This window comes from Notechis scutatus, chromosome 6, assembly GCF_049901735.1.
Source record: "Notechis scutatus isolate UNSWTSFEM ecotype Mainland chromosome 6, rNotScu1.2, whole genome shotgun sequence".
Classification (NCBI taxonomy): Eukaryota; Metazoa; Chordata; class Lepidosauria; order Squamata; family Elapidae; genus Notechis; species Notechis scutatus.
Window position 1 is genome coordinate 5,251,663 of NC_142014.1, and position 12,985 is coordinate 5,264,647.

General features: G+C 44.6%; 2 protein-coding genes across 14 annotated transcripts in view; one reads left to right on the plus strand and one right to left on the minus strand.

Annotated features, from left to right (window-relative positions):
- Positions 1 to 12,985, minus strand: part of NRCAM (neuronal cell adhesion molecule) — a 305,233-nt gene that overhangs the window by 62,044 nt on the left and 230,204 nt on the right. The gene's annotated exons all lie outside the window — the stretch shown is intronic.
- On the plus strand, positions 1,327 to 9,975 carry LOC148130104 (uncharacterized). The gene is made up of 3 exons (XM_087969055.1): positions 1,327 to 1,391; positions 1,490 to 2,615; positions 9,811 to 9,975. The coding sequence occupies exons 1-3, from the start codon at positions 1,327 to 1,329 to the stop codon at positions 9,973 to 9,975; spliced, it is 1,356 nt and encodes a 451-aa protein (XP_087825181.1).

A 12,985-nucleotide genomic window follows, 5' to 3' on the forward strand; every position in this document is an offset into this window, starting at 1 on the left:
CTTTGCCTTCGAACAATGCCTGGGAAGGTGGCGACAGGAGCGCCTGAAGCTGAGTGTCTCTGCCGGGCTCTGGTTGCAGGGAGGAGACCTGGCTGGCCACACATGGCTGTGCCAAACGCTGCGTGGCTGAGCCAAACCCCGTGGCGTTGCTCTAAAAGCTGCGGCAGCACAGGGAGAAGGGAAAGCAATGGTGGCGGAAGGTCTCCCGATAGAAAGTGCACCACCAATGCCGAGGTCAACACAGGCAGCACCATATCCGAGTGTGCAAAAGTACTTCCTAATGGCAAGCCCCCGCCATTCCCTCCCATTTCGCATGTTTTAATATAGGCCTTAATTTGGGGGGAGGGGCTTAATTTCATTTTATGCCTATAAAACATGCTGGGACTTCTTATTGGGGAGGCCGTATTGTTGGAGAAACACAGTGTGTGTATGTATGTATGTATGTATGTATGTATGTATGTATGTATGTATAAATGCAAATAGAAACAAATATGTAACCAACATTAATTTAACAACATAGGGAAAAAGGAATAAATAATGGTTAAATCTATTTTTATGCTATAGTATGTATGGCCAAAATGATGGCCAAGAAAGTCTCACTGTGTTCAACTGTTATGAATAGAATAGAATAGAATAGAATAGAATAGAATAGAATAGAATAGAATAGAATAGAATAGAATAGAATAGAATAGAATAGAATAGAATAGAATAGAATTCTTTATTGGCCAAGTGTGATTGGACACACAAGGAATTTGTCCTGGTGCAAATGCTTTCAGTGTCAGCCTTCAAGATCTTCTACTACTGCTTTGCATCTTTTGGCTGCCATATGTAACGGGGGGAGGAGGGGGGATATGGTCTGGGAAGAGAGCTGGAGGGGTTACATTCTTGTATTGTGTAAATGAGGAGTGAGGGGGAGTATAAATTCCTGCTTTTAGGTTTCTATTTCTCGCTTAGCTTTCTTTTCTCTGCGCAGCTGCAAACCTTTATCAAAATATGCCAAGGTCAATGGACAGAGGCCTCATCACCACCTGAAGATGTCCACATGATCATATTCAGAACTTTTAATTGGAAGAATCTTTTGAACTATGGGGGGTGGGAACAATTTCATCACTTTGTATATGTGATCTGCACGCCTAATTTCTCAGATTCAGAATCCTACTGATGCTACCACTTCATCTTTCAGTAAAAGAATTCTTTTCTCTAATTTATGGAGTCTAAGTATTTCTTTCTTGGATTTTGAATGGAGCACCGATGACATTATTCTGAATCTCATCACCAGCCCACCCGGAGAAAATATCCAGTTTTCTTCCGAGTGGGTTTGATATCATGTCATCTCCAGCTAGTGACCAAGAGGATCTGGGAGCTGTGGGGGGACCATCTTTGCTGATACCGTAGGTGCCCGCAGCTGAATTGCTAGCGGACCTTACCCTGGAAGAGGTTCCAGCTGAGAGACCCAGATGGTCGTTGAGAGTTGGCTGGAAGGATCCTGAAGAGCCCCCCCTCCTGGAATCACCACTACCCGAAGGTGTGGGAGAGAGGAGCCATGGAAAGAGAGGGAAAGGAGAGAATTGTTACTGGATCAAGCCAGGCATCTCCTCAATGAGGCATTTGGACAACCCCACGCCGCATCAAGGTATGAAGGGGAAGGGGGAGCAAGTTCAGCCAGAGGTAGCCAAGCTGCCCCCACCCCCATAATTCAGCCTGCGCCAGCACAGCAGCCAGCTGCAGCCCCAGGGCCCCCAGCGGGAGGTGTGATCCCTAGAAGACGCAGAGCTCTCAAGCTGCCTCCGTTAGAAGTGAAATTTGGGGGAAATCCCAAAGACTTGGGTTTCTTCCTAGCACAAGTTTGGAGCTATATGGAAGAATACGGGGAAGAGTTCACCTCTGAAGCAGCCAAAGTGAGATGTGTTACCAGGGCCCTGGAGGGAATAGCTGCAGAGTGGATGGTGACTTTGTATAATGATAACTCACCCCAACTGCTGAACTATAACGTATTCACGACCGCGTTGCGGGCAAGATTTGAGGACCCGCTGGCGGAGCAAAAGGCCAGGATCAGAATGAAAACCATAAATCAAGGGAGGAGGTCAGTGGCCGACTACACCCAAGAGTTTAGACAGCTGGCATGCCATATCCGAGGCTGGTCCCAGGGAGCCCTGATAGAAGCATACAAGGATGGTTTAAATGAAGACGTATACAAGAGGTGCATTTCCAGAAGGGACTCCAATGATTTGCAGATGTGGTATTTGCTGGCAGAAGAAGTGGAAATAGATTTGACCCGAAGCAGACGCCGGGGGGGCTCTGGATGGAGCAAGCCATCCCCCCCACGTTTCCAAGAGGCCCCAAAGCCCCCGAAGGGAGGAGTGATGGCAAGACCCAAATCCACTGCCCGTTTCCGATGTGGGAAGGAGGGCCATCGGATTGCGGACTGCAGGGTCAAGCTGGATCCAAAGGGGGGGCAAAAAGGAGGGAGGAAACCTGAAACCCCCCCAGCCAAGCCTCGCGAAATGGCGCTAAAGACGGGGGAGGTTGTAGAGGTTGCCTCTCTGGGAAGAGAGGAGCTGGGACCTCCGACCTCCCCTGAAGAGAGTGAATCTGACTCGGAAGACGACTTCCTGGTAAGTCCAAACAAGGGCCCCATGACCATTCCAGTAAGATTGAGGGTGTCCACTTCAGGGGCCAAAGGGGAGATGCTAGCCTTGCTAGACTCTGGGTGCACGAGGTGTGTAATCAACATGAAAGTAGTTGAGGAAATGGGCATCAGACTGAGAACTTTAGAAACGCCCATAGTGTTGTAATAAAATCTAACCTTTTTTGTTATTTAAATGTTAAAGGCATGAAATAATAAATTACCTTTTGCTTTGGTATATTTTTTTTTATACTTAAAACAGTTATTAGGGCAAAGAAGTGATGTTGAGTTGGCCACGCCCACCTGGTCACATGACCACCAAGCCATGCCCACCCAGGCATGTGACTGCCAATCCACACCCACCCAGCAAGCCATGCCCACCCAGTCACATGACCAAGTCACACCCTCAAATTCAGCCTCAATAAATGAGTTTTTCAAACCCCAAACCATCATGACTCCAAGACCATATGGCTGTTTTAAGTGTGGAAAGGAGGGGCACCGCGCAGAATGCCATTCACAAACCTCTGCCAGAAAGCCAGACTGTTGAGGTAATTCCCCGTTAGGAGAATGAGCGCATACAGGGAGATGTACTGAGAGTAGTGTTTGAATAATACACACACAGCACACAGATACACTGTACAGTAAATGTAGGTTTTTACTTCCAGAAACTTTTAAGCAAAGTTCAAAATAGGCAGTCCAAAGTCATTCACAGGTTAAATCAGTCAGTTTTCAATCCAGGGATAATCCAATAACAAAGTCCAGTGTCAAAAACAGTTCAGTATCAGACTTACATCAAATCCAAAAATAGCAGTCAATTAGGAAAAATGGAGGAACGGCAATACTCTCCAACAGAAGGAAAAAGAGAGACTCACTCACTTCACTGAGACTCTTCTGAGACTAAGGCTAAGACAACCCAGGTTTCTGGCTCCATCTTATGGCCGTTTGAGAAACCACACCCAATTGCAGTTTTTGGCATGCTCTTAAAGAGACAGTATTAAAATGTCTATCCCGGTTTATATATTTCCATCCCAAATAGCTGTTAGGTGACTCACATTCCTAACACGGACTACCCACCGGGGGGGGGGACCTGGAAAATCCAACCCCCGAGGAAAAGAAACTGCTCTGAGAAGCCAAGAAGCTGTGAGGTTTTGGTCCCCCCCAAACCCAGAGGAAGAATCCCCAATGCCCCGAGGAGACCTGAGCCAGTGTGAAAGCAATCCGGAAGACGACCTGCTGGTAAGCAACCCAATCGAACCAATCACTCTACCCCTAATACTGTTTATCCACAGCCAAGGGAAGGGGGAGGAAGTTGCAGCATTACTGGATTCAGGATGCACCCGGTGCCTAATCAACCCCACCCTAGTAGGGAAATTGGGAATCCAGCAAAGGAAAATGGAAAACCCCATTGCGTTCTGCCAATTAGATGGAACTATTGCGGAGGGGGCGGAGCTAGCCAGTTTTGCCACAAAACCGTTAAAAATAGAACTGGGGAACCATAGTGAGATGCTCACATTAATTGTAGCCCCAGGAATGGAAGGGCCACTAGTCCTAGGACTCACATGGCTACAGCAATGGAATCCAAAAATAAACTGGAAAGAGGAACCATACAGTTCCAGAAACATGTAGCATTTGCAAACATCCTGGGGGAGAAAAGAGAACCATCCTTGGCCGGCCAACCAGCTGAACCCATTAACATCCCCAAAGAGTACCAGCATTTAGCCCAAGTATTTAGCGAGGAGGTTTCTGATGAACTCCCACCTCATCGCACCACACACTGTTCCATTGAAATCCTGCCAGGGGCTAAACTTCCAAAACCGAAATGTACTGCATGTCCCCCAGAGAACTAAATTAACTCAGAGCATTTATCAATAAAAATCTAAAAAGAGGTTTCATCAAACTTACCTGACCAAAAATAGCCCCAATATTATTCTGCGAAAAGAAAGATAGCTCTTTACGCCTATGTGTTGATTTTCGAAATTTAAATATCACCAGTGTGGAGAATATGTACTCTCTGCCCCTCATGAAGGACATGCCAGCTCACCCCTCTAAAGGAATTTTTTTTCAAAGTTAGATGTACGAGAGGCATACTACTGCATCAGAATATGGGAGAGGGATGAGTGGAATACTTGCTTTTAACACCCCACTGGGATGCTACCAATTTAAAGTGCTCCCTTTTGGACTACAAGGAGCACCTGCCATGTTTATGCAACTAATTAATGATTAGTTGCATAAACTAATTGCATAAACTTTTTGTACAAAGGGGTTCTAGTTTATCTCGATGACATTTTAATTTATACTGAAACAAAAGAAGAGCACATAAAGTTACTCCGAGCAGTTCTCACAAAACTCCAAAATGCCAAACACAATACAAAACTCTCTAAATGTGAGTTCCATCAAGAAAAAATTGACTACCTGGGATATAGATTATCCCACAAGGGAATAGAGATGGACCCACAAAAAGTAAAAGCTGTCATCAATTGGGAGCCGCCCCATACTCGCAAATAACTGCAAAGCTTCCTGGGTTTTGCAAACTTTTACCATCAGTTCATTCCAGCTTTTGCAAATATCGCCCTCCCCATCACGAGCTTGTTAAAAACAAAGGGGGGGGGGGGAGAAGCCAAAACCAAAGCAACCCCTTACCTGGACAATGGAATGCCAAGTGGCATTAGAAAAACTTAAACAACTATTCTCAGCAGAACCAATCCTGAAACACCCAGACCCTGAACAACCATTTGTCATCCAAGCGGATGCTAGCGATGTAGCAGTTGGAGCAGTTCTACTCCAAAAAAATGAACGTGGACAGTGGCAACCATGTGCTTATGCTTCCAAGAAACTGACAGGAACCAAGCAAAAATGGGCCATATGGGAGAAAGAGGCATATGCTGTGTGATGGGCACTCCTCACATGGAGACACTTCCTAAAAGGGAACAAAATCCCCTTTGAAGTCTGGACTGATCATAAAAATCTAGAAGCCCTGAAAACTCCACGAAAACTTTACCCAAAACAAGTAAGGTGGGCCCAATATTTTAAATGGTTTAATTTCATGCTCAAATATCTCCCAGGGGGGAAAAATGCCCTGTCCAGGAAACCCCAATACAACAGGAAAAAGATCGAAGTTGTAAAACCCATGCTCCAATCAACCCAACTTGCAGCCAAAGTAATAATCCGAGCACAGGAGAAGAAAGAACCACTGACTGACAATGCAACGACTTCCAAATTTAAGGAGGCACTACTTAAGGATGAATGGCTCCAGGCTAACAAAAACATTTGCTTACTCAAAGATGGGTAGAAAACAAACTTTATGTCCCTGCCAGCCAGAGAATGGACCTCATGAAACAATGCCATGACTCAAAAATAGCGGGACACTTTGGATTTGTAAAAACCCTGCACCTCATCAAAAGGCAATTCTGGTGGCCATCTCTCAAAAAAGATATTGCTAGTTGCCCTATCTGCGCTGCTGAAAAAGAAGACAAAGAAAATCCCCTGGACTTTTACAAACAGTGGCAGAACCTTCAGCACCCTGGAGAGAGATCTCTATGGACTTTATAGTGGAGCTCCCTGAAAGTGCAGGAAAGTCATTTGAGTTGTAACTGACCTTTTTTCAAAATAGGTTCATTTTGTACCCTGCCAAAAGATCCCAACAGCCAAGGCATTGGCAAAGATGTTTTTAATACACAATTATCACCTCCATGGAGCCCCCCAATGAATTATCTCAGATAGGGGTGTACAATTCACATCCACGTTTTGGCGGGCATTTTTAAACCTATTAGGCTCCACCCAGGTGTTGTCTTCTTTGAATCACCCCCAGACCAATGGCGGATCAGAATGAACTAATAGCGTATTAGAACAATATTTAAGATGCTTTATTACTTACCAACAGGACAATTGGGCTGAACTTCTACCTTTTGCAGAGGTACCATACAATAACTTGGTTCACAGTAGCACTGGTTTCACCCCATTCCAGGTAGCCACAGGACAAGAATTCAACCCCATGCCAGAGCTACCTACCAAGGAACCTGAAATCCCCTCCTTTAAGGAGTGGATAAATAATTTGCAAACCACTTGGCCAGTGGTCAGACTAGCCTTAGAAGAGGCTAGAGCAGCTTTTAAAGCTCAAGCAGACAAAAAACACTGTGATCCTAAACCATTCAAAGTTGTGGACTACATATATTTGTCTACAAAGTTCCTAAAATCATTGCAACCCTCTAAGAAACTGGGCCCTAAATTCATTGGCCCATTTTCCATCTCCAGAATTATCAATCCTGTTACTGTAGAGCTTCTACTTCCCAAAACACTTAGACGGGTTTATCCAGTATTTCATTGCAGCCTATTCAAACCAGAGATTACTTCAAAACTTAGACCCCCCCCCTTCCCACACCTCTAACTCCTATTATGGTACATGGAGAACAACGTTTTGAAATTAAAGATATCCTTGATTCATGCACTGACCGTGTATCCACACAATATTTAGTAGCTTGGAAACACCTTCCCTCCTCACAAAATGAGTGGATAGCCAAACGACATGTAAAAGCACTCACATTACTACGGAAGTTCCACCTGAAATACCCTCACAAACCATCCTAAGTGGTAAATGTAACACGTTTTATGTCTTCCAGGTGGATTTCTCAATTTTTTGAGAAGGGCAATATGTCAGATCCGTGTATCTGCCATTCTTCAATGGAAGAAGGGGGGGAGGTTGGTACAAGTAATCCTTTTTGATGTAACCTGAATATCTTAATTCTTGTATTGAATCTGTATAACTTGCACATGATAAACAACTGGGGAGTGGAGCCCAGATGCCTGGAAACTTGTCACCTCTTGGAGAAATAGCAAGAGGAGAAGGGGCCATAAAAATTCCAGCTCTGAAAGAAACTTCCTGGGAAACGCTTCTCAACTATGTTTCCAGAAAAAAAAAAAGGGTGGGGGGATTAATATGTTACTTCTTTGTACTGACGAAATCCACATCCACATCAGACTAAGGGGGAGGGTTTCTAATTCCCTTTATCTATGCTGCATGCCTGGAGGCATATTAGACCCTGCTTTGACTATCACCTGGATAACTTCCTTTTCAATAAATAATTCCTTTTGAAATACCCAGTTTTCAGAAGTTCATTCTTATCGTTTGAAGGGGAGAGAGTCTGGGCCTTACAGCTGGTGGCTGCAGGTGATTTCAATCAAGACAATTTAAAGACTGTCCTCCCTAAGTTCTATCAGTACATAGACTGCCCCACTAGAGGGGAAAACACCTTGGATCAGGTATATAGTAACATCATGCATGGATATTGGACTATGACTTTACCCCATCTGGGACAGTCAGATCATATATCTCTGTTCTTGATTTCATCATACAGACCTCTTGTCAACAGAATCAGACCATCAATTAGAGAAATACAAGTGTGGCCAGTGGATGCATCTGAGCAACTTCAAGATTGTTTTAGGAGCACTGAATGGGTACTGTTTGAGGAGGACAATATTGATACTTACACCTCAACAGTACTGTTTTAAATTAAAAGCTGCATTGATGTTGTCACTACCACCAGACAAATACAGGTATTTTCTAACAACAAGCCCTGGATAAATACAGAAGTGTGTATTTTATTAAGAGCTAGAAATGCTAGAAATGCTTTCCATTCTGGTGATGTGCTATAGTACAGCGAGACAAGAGCTAAATTGAAAAAGGGCATCAGGGACACTAAAACTACATACAGACAGAGGACTGAACATCACTGTGAGAGCTTGGACTCTTGTCGGGTATGGCAAGGTCTGTGACAAATTACAAGGCAGAGCAACAAAAATAGTTTGTCTAGCAGTAGTGATTCTTTGGCTGAGCAGCTAAATCAATTCTTCAGCCACTTTAAGGTGGATACAGGAACAGCCATCATTCCAGCATCTACCACTGATAGTACACCACTAACATCTACCATCGATAGACAACCACTTCTACTGCATATTTCTGATGTGAGACGTGCTTTTCAGAATATTAACACCCAGAAGGCAGCTGGGCCAGATGGAATCATGGGACGAGTTGTTAGGGACTGCGCTGCAGAGTTAGCTGGAGTGTTCATGGATATTTTCAATCTATCCCTGTCACAGTGGTCTATCCCTACCTGCCTGAAGTACCAATCCCTAAGCAGACAGTAGTGGTTTCTTTCAATGATTATAGACCAGTAGCTTTAACATCCATTGTCATGAAATGTTTTGAGAGACTGGTGTCATTAAGCCTAGTCTTCCATCTACTTTGGACCCATGCCAATTTGCATATAGGAGTAACAGATCAACTGATGATGCTACATCTATTGTTGTCCATACTGTATTGAATCATTTGGAACAACAGGGAACATATGCAAGGCTGTTATTTATGGATTATAGTTCTGCCTTTAACACCATTCTACACAACAGGTTGTTTCTTAAAATGTCCAATTTGGGTATAAATCAGAAGATTTGTTTGTGGATAAAGGATTTTCTGATAGATAGGCCGCAGTCAGTAAGGATGGGAATCTCACCATAGAAACTCTGATATTAAGCACAGGAGCCCTCCAGGGTTGTGTGCTAAGCCCTTTCCTTTATTCCTTGTACACACATGATTGCATCCCAGGGATGGGTTTCTACCGGTTCGCACCGGTTCTTTAGAACTTGTTAATGTCACTGGTAGTTCTAAGAACCGGTAAAACCGACCCCTGCTTGGCCTCGCCCCTCTCCGCCGCTCCTACAGGCCAAAAACCAATTTTTTATTGCGCACAGGCGAAAATCCCTTCCTCACTCTCCCCTGCCTGCCTGTCCCTTCGCTGCCCCGGCCCCCGCCCCTATCCGCCGCTCCAAAGTAAAAAAAAAAGTTTTTTTAAAAAAAACCATTTTTTTACTGTGCATGCGCGAAAATCCCTTCTTCATTTTCCCCTTCCCACCCCTCCCTTCACTGCCCTGGCCCCCGCCCCTATCCACCGCTTCCAAAGTAAAAAAAACATTTTTTTAAAAAGGTTTTTTTTTTTACTGCACATGGGTGAAAATCCCTTCCTCATTCTCCCCCGCCTGCCCGTCCCTTCGCTGCTCTGGCCCTGCCCCTATCCACCGCTCCAAAGTAAAAAAAACCAACCCATTTAAAAAAAAAAACGGTTTTTTTTACTGCGCATGCATGAAAATCCCTTCCTCATTCTCCCCTGCCCGCCTCACCCCACCCCTACTTATAGTGCATGTGCACTAACTACAAAAATTTTCCTGCTCGGTGCCATCGCTCACAGCAGCAGCAGCAACAACAGCAGCAGCAGCCGCCGAGCCAGACAGCTGCTGAACCAGACAGCCGCCAAGCAGCCAGCCATTGCTGCCTGCCTTCTGCCACCCTGCTGAATGAGTAAGCCACAGTCGCCACCGCTGCTAACCGTCCTTGCCCGGCCGGCCTGCCTCCCAGGCCCATCTTGCCTGGCCTGCCTCCCGAGTCCAACTTACCTTAAAGAAGACGCAAAGCCTCGGCCGCCGCCGCTGCTAGCCATCCTCGCCTGCCCTGACTGCCTCTCCCGCTGGCCTCCGAAAATGCAGATTGGTAAGTACCGACCTTCAACCTGGTCGCCTACCTACTGCCACCAGTCCTGGCCCAGTCCCCTACCTCCTCTTGCTGCCGCCACCACTGCCAGCTGACTCCCAGGCCTGGTGCCGTTGCCTCGCCCACATGGCAGCCGCCATCTTGGCTAGGCTGCCGGCACCAGCCCCGCCACCTTCCCTCACCTGCTGTGGCCCAAGGGTTGCTGCCTTGCCTTGCCACCACCGACTGGTAAGTGAGGAGGCAAAACAGAAAGTCCTGCTGGGCCGGTCCCCTGCCTCCTCCTGCTGCCACCGTCGCCAGCCCGGTCAAGAGCTGACTCCTGCGCCGGCCATCCTCGCTGCAGCAAGCTAGAAGACTGAGGAGGACCCCAGCATAGTTGGCCAGCTAACTTTCCTGTCTCCTTTTTGGTAAGTTGCTTTTTTATATTTATGTATTTTTTTATTTTTTTACTATCTGTTTTTGTTTTTATTAATCATAAAAACAAAACAGATACTAAAGAAATAAATGAACACGACTTCCGATTTGTGTTTCTTTGGCGACGAACTGAAATTGTGATTGTCCACAGTTTTGATCCGTGCTCACCGCTGGAGCGCACAGAGTGGCCTGGATTCGGGGCTGAAGCCACCCCGTAGAAGTGGTGAAGAAGGGGGAGCCATCAGCAGGGTTGAGGAGAGCCGCATCTCTCCTCCTCGGCTGGCCATTACTCCCTTTCCCAAAGGCGGTTGCAGAAATAGCCACCTCAAAGAAGAACCCGACCGGACAAGATTGTGCAGGAGGAGGTTTAAAGGAGAAAGTTTGACTGACCGGGTTGAATGGAGAACATCTATTTAAGGTACCTGGAACCTGAATTTTAAAGACTAAAACTATTCCAAAAAAAGATTTTAAGCTGCACTTATTCTTCTGTTCACGCATTGAAGAACATAAGAACTCAATCAAAAAAGAAGAACCGACCTCTTCCCTGGTCCAACACCTCAAAGCCACAGGACATGAGATTGACTTTAAAAATACCAGAACTATCGCCAAAACCGAACACTTCAACAACAGAATAATCAGAGAAGCCAAAGATAGAAAAACGCCCACACAGCATGAACAAAAGAGATGACACCTCCCACCTACCAGCCATTTGGAAACCCGCCCTCATGAACAGACGAGTACCTAACATGAAGAATGACACCAGACCCACACCCACCTGGGCCACACAAGATGCCACCACCACACTTCCGCGTAAAAAGCAGACTCACACCCACACAGAAGATGAGACACGACCACGGACCAGAAGCCACACTGCAGCTGCATCACTACCCACTTCAAACCCCTCCGAGCCATACATGAAGCGAACTGACCCCCACCATGAAGATGCGGCACGACCACGAACTCGAAGCCAAACAGCAAGATCACAGCTCACCAGCTCAAATCCCCCAGCAACTAAGACTAACCTGAGCACAACCAAGCCCCCACCTGAACAGAACACACCTCCAGCCAATCAGAACACGGCCAACCCCCAACCAATCAGAACACAGCCAAACCCCCAACCAATGAGAACACACCCCCACCCAATCAGAACACAGCCAAGCCCCCACCCAATCAAGTCACACCCCCACTAGCAGTTAAAAGGAAGAAGCAGCTGCAAGCTCACATCACTCTGAGAAGCACAGAGCAGAAGACACAAGCCTGAAGATGATGAATGAGACTTCATCGAAACGTTGCCTAGATACTTCCAATCTTACGTGGGAGAAAACCCGAATAACCAAAGATCCACATACAAATACCCGCGAGAACCTCAGAAAACAGATATATATATACATATATACTTTTTTCTTTTAAGAATTTAGTATGTATTTTAAGGGAACGTACCAAGCAGAATTCGACTGAAAATAGGTATGTTATAAAACAGAGGTTTGAAAATGAATGTTATAACTGTAAAGATGTAACTTAAATTTTTAAATAAGATTTGAAAAAGGATACAAAGGTGTTACACTCCAGTCTAGTAATTACAGGGGAAAATTTGTTTTATGAGAAAAGATAATATGAAATTGGAAGCAGGACAGATGAAAGTATAAAAACATTGATTAGAAAGATTTTAAAAATTAGAAAAAGATATGTAATTGAATTAAGATAGGAATGAGATAATTTAAAATAAGGCTATAGGAAGTAAAGAAAGGGAAAAGCTATTGAAAAAAATTGCGAAAATAGTTATAAGAGATGGATTAGAATGTATAAGATAAATATGTATTGCGTTTATGTCTGTATGGAGAAGTGATAACCCGGGGCCACGCTGTTCTCAAAAAAAATATTTTATTTGTATTTGTATGTTTTGTGAAAACTTAAATAAAACTTTTATTAAAAAAAGAAATAAATAAACACATAAATAACAAATATTTTACTATTCATCTTGATGTTTCTTTAAGCAAAGAAGAAACATCAAGATGAATAGTAAAATAATTTTTATTTATGTGTTTATTTATTTCTTTAGTATCTGTTTTGTTTTTATGATTAATAAAAACAAAAACATAGTAAAAATATATATAAATACATAAATAAAGAAAAACAACTTACCAAAAGGAAGACAGGCAACTTCTTGTTACATTGATGTTATACATTGTATATAGCAACATCAATGTCACAAGAAGTTGCCTGTCATTAAGTGAGGACCATTTAAATTTGAGTTGCCAGCCACATGCCACCTGCCCGCGCCTCACCTTGCCCTCTTGAGAGTTCGCCAGGCCTTGAAAACTGGCAAAAAGCACTTGCTAAGCAATTGGCCACTCAGCGAGCACCTGGTCATTAAGTGAGGACCACTTAAATTTGGGCTGCCAGCCACATGG